At 44.4% G+C, this 19,564-nt stretch overlaps 2 protein-coding genes across 9 annotated transcripts in view; one reads left to right on the top strand and one right to left on the bottom strand.

The window, feature by feature from the left end:
- The window catches only part of LOC118367398 (protein Aster-A-like), a 41,719-nt gene extending 32,734 nt beyond the window's left edge, over window positions 1-8,985 (top strand). For all 6 annotated transcript variants that reach the window (XM_052494203.1, XM_052494202.1, XM_052494206.1 and 3 more), the window contains 5 exons: window positions 1,549-1,767; window positions 2,070-2,148; window positions 3,742-3,849; window positions 5,550-5,670; window positions 5,821-8,985. In XM_052494203.1, the coding sequence (XP_052350163.1) occupies window positions 1,549-1,767; window positions 2,070-2,148; window positions 3,742-3,849; window positions 5,550-5,670; window positions 5,821-5,922 (629 nt within the window). In that variant the 3' untranslated portion in view covers window positions 5,923-8,985. The remainder of the gene's footprint in view (window positions 1-1,548; window positions 1,768-2,069; window positions 2,149-3,741; window positions 3,850-5,549; window positions 5,671-5,820) is intronic.
- A 2,191-nt stretch (window positions 8,986-11,176) lies between these two features.
- LOC118367593 (sodium channel subunit beta-1-like) overlaps window positions 11,177-19,564 on the bottom strand; it is a 28,848-nt gene continuing 20,460 nt past the window's right edge. Inside the window, exons 5-6 of one of the 3 annotated variants that reach the window (XM_052494201.1) lie at window positions 12,722-12,793; window positions 12,312-12,461 (exon numbers count right to left, since the gene is read on the bottom strand). In XM_052494201.1, the coding sequence (XP_052350161.1) occupies window positions 12,727-12,793 (67 nt within the window). In that variant the 3' untranslated portion in view covers window positions 12,312-12,461; window positions 12,722-12,726. Of the gene's footprint in view, window positions 12,462-12,721; window positions 12,794-19,564 lie in introns of all 3 variants that reach the window. The other 2 variants (XM_052494198.1, XM_052494200.1) reach the window with 2 other exon arrangements.

Here is a 19,564-nt window from a genome sequence, read left to right as displayed (position 1 = left end):
TCTCCCTCCCTCTCTGTCGCTCCCTCCCTCTCTGTCGCTCCCTCCCTCTCTGTCGCTCCCTCCCTCTCTGTCGCTCCCTCCCTCTCTGTCGCTCCCTCCCTCTCTGTCGCTCCCTCACTCTCTGTCTCTCCATCCCTCTCTGTCGCTCCCTCACTCTCTGTCGCTCCCTCCCTCTCTGTCGCTCCCTCACTCTCTGTCTCTCCCTCCCTCTCTGTCGCTCCCTCACTCTCTGTCGCTCCCTCACTCTCTGTCGCTCCCTCACTCTCTGTCGCTCCCTCACTCTCTGTCGCTCCCTCACTCTCTGTCGCTCCCTCACTCTCTGTCGCTCCCTCCCTCTCTGTCTCTCCCTCCCTCTCTGTCTCTCCCTCCCTCTCTGTCTCTCCCTCCCTCTCTGTCGCTCCCTCCCTCTCTGTCGCTCCCTCACTCTCTGTCGCTCCCTTCCTCTCTGCCTCTTCCTCCCTCTCTGTCGCTCCCTCCCTCTATGTCTCTCCCTCCCTCTCTGTCGCTCCCTCACTCTCTGTCGCTCCCTCACTCTCTGTCTCTCCCTCCCTCTCTGTCTCTCCCTCCCTCTCTGTCGCTCCCTCCCTCTCTGTCGCTCCCTCCCTCTCTGTCGCTCCCTCTCTGTCGCTCCCTCCCTCTCTGTCGCTCCCTCACTCTCTGTCGCTCCCTCACTCTCTGTCGCTCCCTCCCTCTCTGTCGCTCCCTCACTCTCTGTCTCTCCCTCCCTCTCTGTCTCTCCCTCCCTCTCTGTCTCTCCCTCCCTCTCTGTCGCTCCCTCACTCTCTGTCGCTCCCTCACTCTCTGTCGCTCCCTCCCTCTCTGTCGCTCGCTCCCTCTCTGTCGCTCCCTCACTCTCTGTCGCTCCCTCACTCTCTGTCGCTCCCTCACTCTCTGTCGCTCCCTCACTCTCTGTCGCTCCCTCACTCTCTGTCTCTCCCTCCCTCTCTGTCGCTCCCTCCCTCTCTGTCGCTCCCTCCCTCTCTGTCGCTCCCTCCCTCTCTGTCGCTCCCTCCCTCTCTGTCGCTCCCTCCCTCTCTGTCGCTCCCTCCCTCTCTGTCGCTCCCTCCCTCTCTGTCGCTCCCTCCCTCTCTGTCGCTCCCTCCCTCTCTGTCGCTCCCTCCCTCTCTGTCGCTCCCTCCCTCTCTGTCTCTCCCTCCCTCTCTGTCGCTCCCTCCCTCTCTGTCGCTCCCTCCCTCTCTGTCGCTCCCTCCCTCTCTGTCGCTCCCTCCCTCTCTGTCGCTCCCTCCCTCTCTGTCGCTCCCTCCCTCTCTGTCGCCCTCTCTGTCGCTCCCTCCCTCTCTGTCGCCCTCTCTGTCGCTCCCTCCCTCTCTGTCGCCCTCTCTGTCGCTCCCTCCCTCTCTGTCGCCCTCTCTGTCGCTCCCTCCCTCTCTGTCGCCCTCTCTGTCGCTCCCTCCCTCTCTGTCGCCCTCTCTGTCGCTCCCTCCCTCTCTGTCGCTCTCTCCCTCCCTCCCTCCCTGTCTCTTTCTGTCTCTGTCTCTCTCCCTCCCTCTTTCTGTCTCTGTCTCTCTCCCTCTCCCTCCATATCAGAGAGTGAGGTGTGTAAGCTGGAGACCCTGCTCCAGTCTGAGGTGTCAGTGGTGACCTCTGGGGATGTGGTGGGGGCAGACTCTGCCAAGACACCCCCGGCCCTGCGGCGACGCAAACGCACCTGCTCCCGGCGTCCGGGGGACCGGGAGAGAGAGGGAGGGGCCACGGGAGGTGGAGAGCGTGGGGACCGAGGGATGGGAGAGGAGCGGAGAGAGGCGGGTGAGTCAACAGGGTCGTGGTGGTGTCAGGAGGTCGTATTGATTAGGGCACACTGAAACATAGTCCCTCCCTTTTTCAGTAAATCTTCTTCCGTTTGATGCCTAATAAACAAGACCCATATAAAATATTGTCAAGAAGAGAGTTCAATGTTCACCTCTTGTCAATCAAACTTATGTCTCCAGGTTTATGGTAATTCATACAGTGGTGCTCTGCTTTGCATTATACACCGACATCTGGTGGTGTGATTTGGAACTGCATCCAAGCTCTTCTGGCAGTAAGTCACTTGTTTCCCATTTGGCCAGGTGGTCAGTACAAGCACGGAGAGCGGTGGCGTGGCGGAGGCAGCAGCATCTCTACCATACTGCTCATAGTCAGCTTCATGTGAGTACCGACCTCTCGGCGTGCGTGAAAAGAAACCCTGAATGTTGATCGTTTCCCCTGTCCCTTAGTAGTAGTAAACCAAGGGAATGATCAATTGCCTGATCTTGTCCAGTTTATGAGCTTATCAGAGCGCTTTAGGATGAATCCATACTTGAGGTACCGTAATTTCCGGACTATAAGCCACTGCTTTTTTCCCACGCTTTGAACCTCGTGGTTTATACAATGACGTGGCTAATTTATGGATTTTTCCCGCTTTCACAAGATTCATGCCGCCAAAGAATTGAGCACCGTCACATAATGTGATGTAAATCGAGCGCACTCAAACTTCCCATCATTCTGATTACGGTAGTCATTTTGTCACCCTCATCATGGCAAAGACACGGAGAAATGCATATGATGCAGCTTTCAAGTTGAAGGCGATCGATCTGGCTGTTGGAAAAGGAAATAGAGCTGCTGACAGCGTGGAGCATTGTCAAATAATCCACTATCATCGACGGGTTTGGAAAGGCTGAACTGCTGCGTGTTGAAGAGGGCAGCGATCCAACATCGGATGAAGCAATTCTGAGGCTATTCAACTCCGACACCGAATGAGATGTCTTCAGTGGTTTCAGTGCACAGGAGGAGGAAGATGGTGACCAATGACTTTCTTGGTAGGCTACTGTTTACTGCTATTTTTTAAATTTTTGTTACAAGCCGTGTTTCGTTTAAAGGCTGTGTAAAGTTAATTTGTTTCAATGTACCGGTAGGCACCTGCGGCTTATAGACGTGCGGCTTATTTATGTACAAAATACATATTTTAAAAAATTCAGTGGGTGCGGTTTATATTCAGGTGCGCTTAATAGTCCAGAAATTACGGTACACACATTTCACACAATTCTCCCATTTGACATCAATACATAACCTACACTTAACTCAAGTTGGGATTGGACCGTTTGTGAGTGATTGTGAAAGTGTTTTCGGGGCCTCTCATCCCTGTAGCATTACCGTAACCACCACAGTATGTGGGTTCCACTAGTGTACAAATGTCTGAATGCTTGTTTTGTCTTTAATCCATGTCGTCAAAGTGTTTACGGGGGGTTTCAATGAAATGAATATCTCCTCTGCTTACTAACAGCCTCCCGCTGCCTCTCTCTCTTTCTCTTTCTCTATCGCTTCATGTGCATAGGATCTGTGTCAGGTACCGTATAATAATCGTCAATGTCTTGCCGAATGACATGTTCAGTGTTTGATGTAGTATGATTGATTTGTTGTCCAAAAACGTGTGTGTGTGTGTGTGTGTGTGTGTGTATATACAGTTTGAGTTGTACAACCACTTTTCCCATTCCTTCTGGAGTTCTCATTCCTGAATGTTGTCCCCTTTTATTCATAACCTAGTCTCGCTCCCTCTGTTTTTGGCCCATACTTATGTCAATACATTTACCACTTCTCTTTTTCTGCTTTTTTTTGGTTCTCTCAACTCTCTTCTCTTTTCTTTCTCGCTCTCTCTCTCTCTCTCTCTCTCTCTCTCTCTCTCTCTCTCTTTCTCTTTCTCTTTCTCTTTCTCTTTCTCTTTCTCTTCTCTTTCTCTTTCTCTTCTCTCTCTCTCTCCTCTAGTCTGGTGGTGTTGGTGGCCCTCAACATGCTCTTGTTTTACAAGTTGTATTCTCTGGAGAGAGCTGCACACACACTGGAGACGTGGCACTCCTTCTCTCTGTCTGACAGGTAACCAAGCCAGGATACATCTTTATATTATAGCCATTATTACTTACCCATCAGAGGTTTATTTCACCTTTTATTTACCCAGGTAGGCTAGTTCAGAACAAGTTCTCATTTGCAACTGCGACCTGGCCAAGATAAAGCGTAGCAATTCGACACAGTACAACAACAACAGAGTTACACATGGAATAAAAAAAAACATACAGTCAATAATACAGTAGAACAAAGAAAACAAAAAGTCTATGTACAGTGAGTGCAAATGAGGTAAGATAAGGGAGTTAAGGCAATAAATAGGCCATGGTGGCGAAGTAATTACAATATACCAATTAAACACTGGAATGGTAGATGTGCAGAAGATGAATGTGCAAGTTGAGATACTGGGGTGCAAAGGAGCAAGATAAATACAGTATGGGGATGAGGTAGATGGGCTGTTTACAGATGAGTTATGTACAGGTGCAGTGATCTGTGAGCTGCTCTGACAGCTGGTGCTTAACGCTAGTGAGGGAGATATGAGTCTCCAGCTTCAGAGATTTTTGCAGTTCTTTCCAGTCATTGGTAGCAGAGAACTGGAAGGAAAGATGACCAAAGGAGGACTTGGCTTTGGGGGTGACCAGTGAGATATTCCTACTGGAGCGCGTGCTACTATGGTGACCAGTGAGCTGAGATAAGGCGGGGCTTAACCTAGCAGAGTCTTGTAGATGACCTGTAGCCAGTGGGTTTGGCAACGAGTATGAAGCGAGGGCCAACCAACGAGAGCGTACAGGTCGCAATGGTGGGTAGTGTATGGGGCTGTGGTGACTAAACGGATGGCACTGTGATAGACTGCATCCAATTTGTTGAGTAGAGTGTTGGGAGGCAATTTTGTAAATGACATCAACGAAGTCAAGGATTGGTAGGATAGTCAGTTTTACAAGGGTATGTTTGGCAGCATGAGTGAAGGATGCTTTGTTGCGATATAGGTTCTAGATTTAGATTCTAGATTTCATTTTTGATTGGAGATTCTTTATGTGAGTCTGGAAGGAGAGTTTACGGTCTAACCAAACACCTAGGTATTTGTCAACATATCCTAAGTCAGAACCTTCCAGAGTAGTGATGTTGGGCGGGCGGGTGTGGGAAGTGATCGGTTGAGTAGCATGCATTTAGTTTTACTTGCGTTTAAGAGCAGTTGGAGGCCACGGAAGTAGTGTTGTATGGCATTGAAGCTCGTCTGGAGATTAGTTAACACAGTGTCCAAAGAAGGGCCAGAAGTATACAGAATGGTGTCGTCTGCGTAGAGGTGTATCAGAGAATCACCAGCAGCAATAGCGACATCGTTGATGTATACAGAGAAGAGAGTCGGCCCGAGGATTGAACCCTGTGGCATCCCCATAGAGACTGCCAGAGGTCCGGACAACAGGCCCTCCGATTTGACACACTGAACTCTATCAGAGAAGTAGTTGGTAAACCAGGCGAGGCAGTCATTTGAGAAACCAAGGTGACACTGTCCTATTCTCTAGATTTAAACTACAACTAAATGCACCTCTGATTCCCACTGTTCTGTTTTGTTCTATGATTTAGTTTTGTTCTCTTCCGTTGCTCAAGAAACCAACACTTTCATTGGATATTACTTACCACCAGCGCTGCATTTCTAGCATGTGAACTAACTCCTCTTCTCTTGCTCTCTCTCTCCCTCCCTCTCATTCTTCTCCTCTCTTCTCGCCATCCAGTCCTCTACCCCAGTCTGCAGGAGAGTGGGCCCAGGTGTTGCAGCTCCAGAGACAGTTCCACCAGGCCCAGCTGGGCAAATGGCAACAGATCCTCCAATCCTCAGTCACTCTGCTAGACCAGGTGTGTATGTGTGTTTACTTTCTATGTGCGCACGTCATTTACAAAGCGTACACAAGGCTTACAAACGGCTTCACTGTTATTCATGAGTGAGTCATCATGACTGTCGTAATGACATTAGCCTCCTCCTCTGTCTCCTCCTCTCTCCCTCAGATGAAACAGTCGTTGGAAAAGCTCCACCGTGGCGTCGTCACTCCAGAAGTCCAGCAGGATCCCCCCTCGAACCCCACTTCAGAGTCTCTCAATGAGCACTGATCCTCCAGCCATCACCAGCCCTCAAGTGGGTATGAATAGACCACGGGGGAGGTAGCCAGAGGGGGAGGGTCCGGCTGGGCCAATCAGGGAGAGTGACTTACTCTCACCTGACCCCGAAGCTCCACTCCTGCTTCTCTACTCAAAACAGACAGGAAGAGATGTGGGGGGAGTGGGAATTACCTGTAAGGGGACCTTCACTACCCATAACTCCCCATGCCTCAGTTTGAGCAACCTGCAATGGGGTTGGGGGGTGAGAAACTTTTGGGGGGACTACACTAACCATAATTCCCCACACCTCAGTCCAAGTTCCACCTTCCATAGTCACCACCACCTCTCACGTCCAGACAGTTAGACTGGGAATGTCTTCAGGACTACAGCAATAACATAGTCATTACATTACCATATCTCCCACAGTCAGGGCTAAAGGCTGGCCAATTTGTATAGTACCATCCGCTCCTCACATGCAACCAACCATGCTGCTCTCCCTGAACCATCTCCCCTGCCTGAGAAGCCAAGAGACATTTTCAAGACAGACCATCGACTGCATTTCAGCATGTGCAGCACTGCTGATGCAGGATAGACTCGGGTCCAACGCATTTCAAATGGATAGACTCGGGTCCAACGCATTTCAAATGGATAGACTCGGGTCCAACGCATTTCAAATGGATAGACTCGGGTCCAACGCATTTCAAATGGATAGACTCGGGTCCAACGCATTTCAAATGGATAGACTCGGGTCCAACGCATTTCAAATGGATAGACTCGGGTCCAACGCATTTCAAATGGATAGACTCGGGTCCAACGCATTTCAAATGGATAGACTCGGGTCCAACGCATTTCAAATGGATAGACTCGGGTCCAACGCATTTCAAATGGATAGACTCGGGTCCAACGCATTTCAAATGGATAGACTCGGGTCCAACGCATTTCAAATGGATAGACTCGGGTCCAACGCATTTCAAATGGATAGACGCGAGTCCAACGCATTTCAAATGGATAGACGCGGTCCAACGCATTTCAAATGGATAGACTCGGGTCCAACGCATTTCAAATGGATAGACTCGGGTCCAACGCATTTCAAATGGATAGACTCGGGTCCAACGCATTTCAAATGGATAGACTCGGGTCCAACGCATTTCAAATGGATAGACTCGGGTCCAACGCATTTCAAATGGATAGACTCGGGTCCAACGCATTTCAAATGGATAGACTCGGGTCCAACGCATTTCAAATGGATAGACTCGGGTCCAACGCATTTCAAATGGATAGACTCGGGTCCAACGCATTTCAAATGGATAGACTCGGGTCCAACGCATTTCAAATGGATAGACTCGGGTCCAACGCATTTCAAAATGGATTGTCTTGACTTGGTCCGACTGCATTTCTCAAAATGGGCCAACCTGGATTAACTTTGTGTTTCAAAATGGATGCAAATTGGGAGCTTTCCCAGCCCTGAGAAACATCTATGGCTCTGTTCCCAGCTGAAGCCAGCCTAGGGGACTTATGTGCCTGGGTGTGAGGGGTCTGCTCAGCTAAGTCCCCCTTGAGCCTCCGGAAATGAGGGACACATGAGGAGAGCGGGACGAGAGAGGGGATAGATACATGAGACTTTCTGTAATCCAACCATTTTAGTCGTTCTTCCTTTCTCTCTTTCTCTCCATCCATCTTGGATCAGCAGCTTCCATCTTAAAGGCTTGATCTCTGACAAAGGCAGTCCGTCCTCTGGGAGAGTCATTTCAAAACCAGACGTGAATAATACAAAAAGACTCCTAAACCCTCTACGAGCTCATGTTTATCATTAGCTGTCTTTTTGAGGGTGACTGGGTCGTTTTGGGAATTGAGAGAGAGAGCGAAGGATGATTGTGTGCGCCAGACCATTACAGTATTTATTTTACACGACTTTGATTTCGAAAAGTCCTGTCCCGCTCTCAATGCGAGTGATTTTTTTCCCCCTTCTATAGGCTCTGTGTTAATACTTCAGCACGGACCAAGAAAGAGCTATAAAGTGAATATTTTATATTTCCTGGTCATAGCAATAATGATATTTGGTGATTTATACTACCTTTTTGAATGTGTAAAAAGTAGTATGTCACTAAAGTGTGTTTAGGGCAAAATGAGACGAGCAAGCAAAGATCTGGAGTTGGAGAAGAAGACGGAGAAATCTATGTATTAGAAAGAAGTGTCCTCATCGTCACATCGTCACTGTTACATTTGGTATTATTAAGATTAGTATGATTATGACTTGTTTGTTTGTTTTTCCGCACTTGGTCAACTTCTAATTGTATTATTGGATCGGACTTGAAGTGTTTCAGGGTTACCGGCTACTTTGTAGACCAGCCTGCGTACCAAATAGCACCCGATTCCCTTTATAGTGTGGTGCACTACATAGGAAAGGATGTGCCGTTTTGGGACGCAGACGCCGTAGACCAGGTAAACAGAGAGATGCAATAAACTAGTGACTTTCTAGTGTAAACTGGACTGGATTTAAAAAAGGACCAACCAGAAGTCTAGGCCCGGAAAAAGATTAAAGGGAATCGATTGCAGTAGTGTGTTTGTGAGTTCAAATTGATATGTTATTACTTTTCATTTTATATCTTCATTTTGTAGTCTATCCTGTTTTCTTGTTTTTGTTTGTCGTAAGGTCATCTCATTTTATTTTCTGCCCCCCCCCTCCCCCCATCTGATTCCCCCCTCACTGTCTATCATAAACCATTTCTCTTTTCCTCATTGTTTTCCTTTTCATCCCCCTTCCTATTGTCTTTCACTCTTTCTCTCCCTCTTTCCTCGTTGTGCTCCCTGCCCCCCTCTCTCCTTCAGTCTCTCGCCTGTGCAAGTGTGTGAGCCTTGCTGTGCACGGCCAAACAGTGAGTGATCAAAGGATGTACTATATTTATTAGGGTCAGGGGGGTCGCGGGGAGCAAATGTACTGTAAAAGATTTGATTGTACACAATGCCCTGGAGAGAAATGAAAAGCTCTAAAATATGCAACAACTCATCGGAGTCTGTGTGTGTGTCATTTTAAGCATTTTCATAAAAAGTTGAACTAAAAAGTATTTCAAGACAGTCGGTGTAATTGTCATCTTTCTGACTTCCCAGCTTGTCCAAATTCAAACTTATCTGTTGCTTTGACCTGGTGAGGCAAAGCATTTCATTGATTTTTAGATGTCTGCCAATCACAGCGACTGCAGACAAAGTCCATGTAGATCGATACTGTTGATTGACCTACAAACACAGTTGACCTACTGGCCTACATCATTACCAAGGAGCAGGAGACACTGTTGCAATCTATTCATGTCACAGGAATTGATCTGGCCTGCTATCTCTCTAGGTTGAAGGGTGGTCATACTGCTTACCGTATTAGATAATATATCATAATATCTGTCATTTCGTAGATGCTTTCACCCAAAGCAACGCAGTCATTTGTTATACCTACGAGTGGTCCCAGGAATCGAACCCACTGTTCCGGCATTGCAAGCACCATGCTGTACCAACTGCGCTTCAGAGGACACGATAGTTAATGGGGAACTTCAAACCTTGTCGTTTTGTTTTAAAAGAAGAACTTGAACTCTACTGTTTTTTTGTTTGTTAATTTCATACCTTCTCTGTTAATAAAGGGGCGACTGAGAGAAGGGAGATGCGGTGTAGTCGCCAGGATACGTACAATTAACATTTGAGTCATTTAGCAGATGCTCTTATCCAGAGCAACTTAGTGCATTTGTCTTCAGTTAGCTAGGTGGGACAGCCACATATCACAGGTATAGAAAGTACACTTTTGTTTCCTCAACGTAGCTATCAGTCCAGTCAAAGCTAGAATGGGGGGAGAACGTATATGTGCCGCGCCCTTAACTGTAAGGCCATCCTCAGGCACCTTGTCCATTTATGTTAAAAGTATATTTGGGAATTGTCATTTAAATAAGAGCGGTTTTAAAAGGTCATAAGGGAACGTTTGTGTTTGACCACTGCTGAAGTCGGTCATGGTTGACGCCATGGTCAACAGACGACACTATCTGCTATCTGACCCTCCTGACTCTCAGTGAGCCCGTCAATTTCCTGGAAATGTGACATCACTGTGACATCACCAGTTTCCAGTCAGCTACTCTATCATGAGGTTAGCCACTGCACATTGACAGCCATACAACATGTGACTGCATGCCAGAACAACAGGCCATTTCTGTCCCACACTTCAGTAGCCCCCTATGCTCTTCAGATGATATCATCACACTCTGTCTCTCTCTGCGTGCGAAAGAGACCGAAAAGTTCCCACAAACATTTCCCCAAATCTGACACGGTAGAGATTGTTTAGATTTAATAAACCAGACATAAAGCCTACTCCATTCTCACATGACAATTGTATTATGGTATACAGCTGACTGTTTTGGCAAGCAACATTTCCATAGTAATGTGAACTGGAAAAGCTCTCTTCAGTGAACATTTTGAATTACAGCAGAAGTAGATTATTCCCTGTTTTAAGCCTGTTGTTTTTCCCAACATATATTCCGCTATTTAATGAAGTTCTGTGAAAGGTGAATAGAAAATCTAACCTGACCAAATCGGCGTGACGTTATTTTTGATTTTTTAAAGGAATGTTGAATAATTCAAAATCTTGAACATGAATTCTAATGTTCACGCGTTGCAGTTATCATGCGATAACAATCCTATTATTCTTTCACTTTTCTGTACTTCAAATGTAGCAAACCCAGATCCCAATGACATACCACGAGAAAGTATGCATGCAACATGGCAGTGTGCTGCCCCTGGAGGTATAATTCAGAATTGACTGCCAAATAGGAATGACCGGGATGTCAGTTTTCAATAGCAGCTCACTACTCTGCTCCATAGGGACTGATCGATATGAGCACTAAGCCAACACTATGTATATAGAATAGTTTCTGCTCACATTTAGGTATCTTCATTAAATGACTTGTTTTAAACCTGTTTAGCGTCTTGTTTAAACCATTTCAGGTCTTCGACCAGTCACAGACATTCCTGCTCCAGACACACTGGACAAATTGTGGTAGTTTCCCACTGTAGTAAAATGGTAGCTAAAATCACATGCCCTTGGTTGTTGTAAATATGGTCAGGAAATTCTAGCAAATGAAGCATTAATGAAATATGGAGGGAATGCAATTATACTGCAATATATGCAATAATATAATATATATATATATATATATATATATAATATATATATATAATATATGTATAATGTATGGAGGTTTCCAGTCACAACGGTAGAATGATAGTCTCAACATTTAAAAATGGCACTGCTATAATGTGACACTTTCTAGAAGGATACATTGAGGAATTGACCATGATCATTACCTTAAGTCGTCTGACTTAAGCAACCCTCACAAGCTGATTTTTTAAAAATTATTATTTTTATTTTTTTCACCTTTATTTAACCAGGCAAGTCAATTAAGAACATATTCTTATTTTCAATGACGGCCTGGGAACAGTGGGTTAACTGCCTGTTCAGGGGCAGAACGACAGATTTGTACCTTGTCAGCTCGGGGGTTTGAACTCGCAACCTTCCGGTTACTAGTCCAACGCTCTAACCACTAGGCTACGCTGCCGCCCCAATGTCCAAATGAATGTCCATCGAATCACAACCGTCCTTTTCTCTCGCAAAAATCTCAATAAGACCTACCGGTTATGTGAAAATGATTCCATTGCATTGATAAATAGTTAGCTACAGTCCTTCTCGATTTACAGTATGTACAGGCATGAGTCCTGCACTAGACACAGGATAGTGAATTTGCCCCGATCCTAATGTACTTTTTGAGCTTCAGAGAGTTATCCTATTGGTAACATTACTAGAACATTAATGCTTTAACCTTTTAACAGGTAGACAGATGTTGTCAAACAGAAATGGTTGCTCTGGATGTGTACAATCCATTACTCCCAGCTAGTCAACCGTGTGTTAGGCTACTACTCCCCAGGGTACTAATTTCATTGACCTGAATGCATAACCTTCTTAAGGTTTTACTGGGATGCTTTTGAATATACCGGTAGGCTAGTCTGGATCTGTGCATAATAGCCATTGAAGGTCTGATCAAGACCGGCTACTGAAGCCAAGTAAGATTGCAGTTGAGTTCTGCTCTCTAATTGCTTTGATACAAACACACTTTAGAATCCTGAAATTGACCTTTAGAAACATATTAATGCCAATGGTTATGATGTATCACTACACATGCATCTATACTTAATGTACAATGCTCTGTGTGAACTAACTTAATATAATGTAGGAGTATTACAATGAAGATTTGGATTGCATAATTAAGCATACGTACTGTATATACAACTCTCTTTGATATTATAGTACTGCTCGATAGTACACTCATGCTGTATATTTGCATTTAAATACAGTAATGTCCTTTTTTTCCCCCATCGGCTATTTCACTTGTCATCCATCTGTTCTCTGGACAAGCCTCTTGGCTGCTCCTCCTGGATGGGGTAATGAGATGGTGTCAGAATGGAAGTCTGGAAGAAGGGGTGAAGGGCTATCGAGAGCTATTCGTCGTTTGGAGCCATTATTTAACCTGAAATGAAAACAAAACTTGCAAGAAAACATAGATGCCATGAATCCACTATTAAAGGAGAAGTTATATTTTACGGGGAGAAACCATCTAATATCAAGTTGTAAAATCCTGAACTTCTCCTTTAACATTCAAATGTTGCTGATTTGGTTCTGGGTGCTGATATGAGTTCCTTCCCATCAGTGACAGAACAAGAGTAAAGGAAAGAACCGACAATGAACGGCCAAGAGTCCAGTTATGGATTAGTAGGAGGGGAAACCTACCAGTGCTATTCGGTCACTGCCACCATTGCACAATTTTCTTTACTCTCCGAAGCTATAGCTAAGTAATCCGCCCTGAGAGTGAGGAATAGGAGAGAGGGGGGCAGAGAGGCAGTTGGAAAGAGAATAGAGCGAGGCAGTTGGAAAGAGAATAGAGAGAGGCAGTTGGAAAGAGAATAGAGAGAGGCAGTTGGAAAGAGAATAGAGAGAGGCAGTTGGAAAGAGAATAGAGAGAGGCAGTTGGAAAGAGAATAGAGAGAGGCAGTTGGAAAGAGAATAGAGAGAGGCAGTTAGAAAGTAACAGTTTTAACTAGGAAATTACATAGCAAGAAAATGTTTTCAGAGGAAGATTGAGGAAAAAGTGTGTAAGTGTGTGCTCTTGTGTGTGTGTCTGTGATGAATTGGACCAGTGTGTGTGTTTACTCACGCGCTCTCTCTCAGTGCTTCCTCGCCTTGCGCTGATATCTTCCTGTAGCAGTACATCATCTCCACCACCAGCCATACCTGCAGCCCAACGATGGTGACATACATCATCACCTCGGACAAGATGGACGCTATCCCCTGGTCACTGGAGAAAGAAATTAGGAGTTAAGAAGGAGACCGCCTTAATGAATTAGAAGCCATTTCAATGAAAATATACAGGTTTTCTGAATTTCTGATGCCTCATAAAACACGATGAACCAATTATCCCCGGACATCCACAAGGGTTCAGTGTTTCACTGGAAATGGACCAGTTTTTCAAGGTCAACATTAATCTCAACTAAAACTGTTGGAATGACTTCAAGTAGTGAGTGAGTTGACTAAGCTTGCTGCTAAACCCAATACTCTAGAGGCACTGCATCGACCGTTGTGGGAGCTTTTAAAATATTACGTAGGATTATGAAAGCAATTTAGCTCTTGGAAGTCTTTGACCGCTCCTCTCTTGAGAAAAATCCTTAATCCGAATGCAGCTCCAATAAAGCAGTACTGTAGGTCTCTATGTGTGTACAGTGCCTTCAGAAAAGTATTCATGCCCCTTGACTTATTCCACAGCCTGAATTCAAATGTGGATTACATGTATCTTTTTAAATGTCTCACCCATTGACACAATACACGATAATGACAAAGTGAAAACTTGTTTTTAGAACTGTTTGCAAATTTATTGAAAATGAAATACAGAAATGGCTAATTTACATGTCCATATGTATTAATACCCCTGAGTCAATACACCTTAGGCAGCGGTTACAGCTGTGAGTCTTTCTGGGGTAGTCTCTAAGAGCTTTGCACACCTGGATTGTGCAATCATTTCCCGTTAATATTTTTTTAATTCTTCAAGCTCTGTCAAATTGGTTGTTGATCATTGCTAGAAAGCCATTTTCAAGTCTTGCTATCGATTTTCAAGCCGATTTAAGTAAAAAATGTGACCAAGCCTCACAGGAATATTCAATGACGTCTTGGTAAGACGTCTTGGTAAGCAACTCCAGTGTATATTTGGCCTTGTTTTAGGTTATTGTCCTGCTGAAAATGGAATTATTTTGGAAAGCAGACTGAACCAGGTTTTCCTCTAGGATTTTGCCTGTTTTTTTAGCTCTATTACGTTTCTATCTATCTGGGAAAAAAACTTGTTAGTCCTTTCTGGGGATAATCATACCCATAACATGATGCAGCCACCACTATGCTTAAATATGAAGAGTGGTACTCTGATGTGTTGTGTTGGATTTGCCCCAAACATAATTCTATTCAGGACATAAAAAGGTTAATTCCTTTGCCACATTTTTTGGCAGTTTTACTTTCGTGCCTTATCGCAAACAGGATGCATGTTTTGGAATATTTGTTATACTGTACAGGCTTCCTTCTTTTCACTCTGACATTTAGTTTAATATTATGGAGTAACAATGTTGTTGATCCATCCTCAGTTTTTTCCTATCACAGCCATTAAACTCTAACTGTTTTAAAGTCACTATTGGCCTCATGGTGAAATCCCTGAGCGGTTTCCTTCCTCTCTGGCAACTGAGTTAGAAAGGGCGCCTGTATCTTTGTAGTGACTGGGATACACCATCCAGGGTGTAATTAGTAACTTCACCATGCTCAAAGGGATATTCAATGTCTGCTTTTGTCCCTTCAATAGGTGCCCTTCTTTGCGAGGCATTGGAAAACCACCCTGGTCTTTGTGGTTGAATTTGTGTGTGAAATTCACTGCTCAACTGAGGGACCTTACAATTATCTGTATGTGGCATACAGAGATGTGGTAGTTATTCAAAAATCATGTCGCTCTTGCTGCTAATGATTCCTTGATCCACCTCTACGCAGACGACACCATTCGGTATACATCTGGCCCTTCTTTGGACACTGTTAACAAACCTCCAAACAATCTTCAATGCCATACAACTCTCCTTCCATGGACTCTGTTCTTAAATGCTAGTAAAACTAAATGCATGCTCTTCAACAGATCGCTGCCTGCACCCGCCCGCCCGATTAGCATCACTACTCTGAACGGTTCTGACTTAGAATATGTGGACAGCTACAAATACCTAGGTGTCTGGCTAGGCTGTAAACTCTCCTTCCAGACTCATATTAAACATCTCTAATCCAAAATTAAATCTAGAATCGGCTTCCTATTTCGCAACAAAGCCTCCTTCACTCACGCTGCCAAACATACCCTCGTAAAACTGACTATCCTACCGATCCTCGACTTCGGCGATGTCATTTACAAAATCACCATGCCATCCGTTTTGTCACCAAAGCCCCATATACCACCCACCACTGCGACCTGTATGCTCTCGTTGGCTGGCCCTCGCTACATATTCGTCGTCAGACCCACTGGCTTCAGGTCTTTGCTAGGTGAAGCCCCGCCTTATCTTAGCTCACTAGTCACCATAACAACACCCACCTGTAGGACTCGCTCCAGAAGGTATATCTCACTGGTCATCCCCAAAGCCAACACCCACTTTGGCTGCCTTTCCTTCCAGTTCTCTGCTGCCAATGACTGGAACGTATTGCAAAAATCGCGGAAGTTGGAGACGTATATCTCCCTCACTAACTTTAAGCATCAGCTGTCAGAGCAACTTACCAATCCCTGCACCTGTACACAGCCCATCTGTAAATAGCCCACCCAACCACCTCATCCCCATATTGTTTTATTTACTTTTTTGCTCGTTTACACACCAGTATTTCTACTTGCACATCATCTGCACATCTATTACTTCAGTGTTAATTTGCTAAATTGTAATTACTTTGCTACTATGGGCTATTTATTGCCTTACCTCCTTACTCCATTTGCACACACAGTATATCGATTTTTCTATTTGTGTTATCGACTGTACTTTTGTTTATCCTATGTGTAACTCTGTGTTGTTTTTTGTCACACTGCTTTGCTTTATCTTGGCCAGGTCGCAGTTGTAAATGAGACCTTGTTCTCCTCTGGCCTACCTGGTTAATTAAAAATGTTAAATACTATTTTTGCACACAGAGTCCATGAAATGTATTACATGACTTGGTAAGCAAATGCTTATTGAACTTATTTAGGCCATAACTTGCCATAAAAAAGGGGTTGAATACTTATTAACTCAAAACATTTCAACATTTAATTTTTGTATTTTTTTTTAAAGTTTTTTTTTTTTTTTTTTAAACGTGATTCTATTTTGACATTATGGGGTATTGTGTGTAGGCCAGGGCCAAAAAACACAAGGGGTGTGAATACATTCTGAAGGCACTGTATCTATGTCTCTACTGTATGTCTTTTTTGATACAGTATCTACTTAATGGTCAGCTGTCATTGACAGTGATCTGTTGGATAATCATTGGCGTGGCGGTGGCTGAGCCTTTGGATTGTAAGATATGAGACTTAATGACAGCTGTGGCTGCTTCTGTGACGGGGCTACTACTACTTGCCATCCATCAACAGCTGTGTAGATAATGAGATGTATGACTGTTTCCTGTTCGCCCCTCTGTCATATGTCCTTGATTTTGATATCAATGCTTCCATTTTGGAACATGGTCCAACCTACCATGGGTCATCTAACCCTGACCCTAAATCAAAATCATATAACTTCATGCACCTTGTTCATCATCCGCTTGGACAATATTGCCACTTTTGTCAATTCAGGCATGGACATTGAGTGTCGGTCAACTCCTGCCCTCTCTTCCCTTCCTTCCTTCCCTCCCTCTACCCCGCAACCCTCTCTCCCCTCCAACTCTTCACCCTCTCCATGCAGGGTGTATGTATGCCTATGTCATGGCACTACTTTCACAAGGGTGATCTGAATGTACTACAGTATTTCCCTCTCTTCCACCCTCCCCTCCTCTCTCCCTCTCCCCTCTCCCCAGATGAGGGTGTGTGTCTACTATACTGTTTGTGTGTGTGTGTGTTCGTTTGTGTCTAGACCTAGACCTAACCCTGTGAACCCTAAAGCCAAAGCCTTACGTCTTGGCACCACGTTGAGGTGGACGATCTTGGTGACGTCAGTGTGGAACCCGTAGGAGGTGAAGGTGAGGGTGCGGTTGAAGATGCAGCGGTAGGTGCCCGTGTCGTTCCACGTCACGTTCAGGATGTAGATGGAGCCGTCCTGCAGGTCCTTGGTCTTCTTGCTGCCGTTCCAGTCCAGACGCTCGTAGAAGCGCTCGTCCGGAATGTCGCTCATTAGATCCTCGTAGCTGTAGATCTATCGGAGAACACAATGGGGGGGGTGAGAGTGAGCTTGCAATCCAAACTAATATGCTGTTTCCCCGTTAAATGGAGCATATCAGTTTGGATTGGCCTTGTGGTTAGAGCGTATGCCCTGAGATTGGAAGGTAGGCCGTTTGAACCATGTCATACCAAAGACTGCATTAAGGAGATGTATTTGGGGAAAGGCCTTGCAATAGACTAGCATCCTGTCCAGGGGTGTACATCGAGGATCCTGCTATTCTGGCTTGGACAAGATTATTTAGTTTCGATTCTAGGTTATATGAGACAGGGTTTGGTGAGCCAACACACTCATGCTGGGCAGATCATATTAGGATTTTTACATTACTGGATGAAATCTGTGCAGCACTTTAATCAAAGCACCAATGTTCTGCATCAACAAGGGCTCGTATCTCTGGACTAACAAGGGCTCATATCTCTGGACTAAGTGCTCAATCAGGTACTTTGGTTCTGTTATGATTTTATTATGGAGTGATTTCAAAAAGGATTAAGTCATTTCTAAAGCAATTTGGTTAGTACAGTATAAGCAGTGTTGAAAAAAGCACCCACTTGTCACATTTGAGTATAAATAAAGATACCTTAAGAGAAAATAACTCAAGTAAATGTGAAAGTCACCCAGTAAAATCCTACTTGAGTAAAAGTCTGAAAGTATTTGCTTTTAAATATACTTAAGTATCAAAAGTAAATGTAATTGCTAAAATATACATAAGTATTAAAAGAAAATGTATAAATAGTTTCAAATTCCTTATATTAAACAAACCAGACTCCACCATTTTCTTATTTTATTAAAGTGTACAGCTAGCCAGGGGCACACTCCAACCCTCATACATAATTTACAAACGAAGCATGTGTTTAGTGAGCCTGCCAGATCAGAGGCAGAGATGTTATCCTGATGAGTGTGTGAATTAGACCATTTTCCTGTCCTGTTAAGCATTCAAAAAATGTAACGAGTACTTTTAGGTGTCAGGGAAAACGTATGGAGTAAAAAAAAACATCCAAGTATTTTTACTTAAGTAATTTACATCAACGAGTATAAGTATCATGTGCAGTGTTTTTCCTGGTCCAGCATGCATGTCTATAACAGGGATTCTTATTTTTACAGTAAAACAATATAATAATAATGTCATTTAGTGTATACATTTTAATCCAAATAGATTTGTATTAGACAATGCATACATTTTAGAATATGTGACCCCAGAAGGAATCGAACAACAACCCTGAGGTTACTAGTGCCACACTCTTACCAAATGAGCCACACAAGACCACCTACAGTGACAGGTGAAGTGACTGGTCTACAGGCCTAAAGGTCTTCTGACTCTGCCCCTTGACCCCTATGAAACAACAGGCTGAATAGCATGGTCAGAGGTCTAACTCCTGTCACTCTGCTCTTGACCTCCAGCCCTGACCTCTCTTTGGGGTTCGGTTTCATGAGATCAATCTGAGCTTTCTTTTGTTTGAAGTTACTGGAGGTTATACGAGGCCCCTACTAGCGGCTATTGATGCATAATAGTTTAGGGTTTTTTATTGTTTTTGAGTATATGCTTTCAGCATTATGCTCAGCATACTGAGGGCTGAATCCTAACTTGTATGGATATGTACACACAATAACCCATGTAAATCATGCATTGCTATCAATAAGAGATTGTTTTAGTTATCCACACTGGTCTAAAACGGATTCACCACTTAACATCCAAACTTTTGTTTCACAGTTTCCAAATATTGTAGTGTCAAACCAGGCAACTGGCTGCGGCCACTCCCAGCAGGAGCCCTTGTTGAGGCCGTCTTAGTCACGGCCTGCCTGCATCACTTCCTGATGCATTAGCTGTTTAGAAACAAACAGAGCTAATGGGATCTCTCTCCTCATGTATGCTGTTATGTGCTGGAGGGATTTAATAGCTAATGGCTACCCTGTATTGATGTTTTTAACAGACTCCTTCCTTGTAGGGAAAGTTGTGTATGTTTACATCTGACACTGAGGAAAAGAGCCTGTCGTGAAAAATGCATGGCTGTGATGCTCTTTCTCATGATAAATGATAGCTCCCATTTCACTGGAGAAGAGAGTACTTGTTTTGCTGACATAGAAATTGCGTATGAAATGTAACCATGCTTGTTTTGATTGATGTGTTTTGTCTTTTTAGTGAATGAGTTAAAATGATCTATCTTGATGTGTCTCCATTGTACAG

The sequence above is a fragment of the Oncorhynchus keta genome, chromosome 34 (genome assembly GCF_023373465.1).
Source record: "Oncorhynchus keta strain PuntledgeMale-10-30-2019 chromosome 34, Oket_V2, whole genome shotgun sequence".
Lineage (NCBI taxonomy): Eukaryota > Metazoa > Chordata > Actinopteri > Salmoniformes > Salmonidae > Oncorhynchus > Oncorhynchus keta.
Note: the sequence above shows the minus strand (reverse complement) of the source record. Positions and strands in the feature narration are given on the sequence as shown.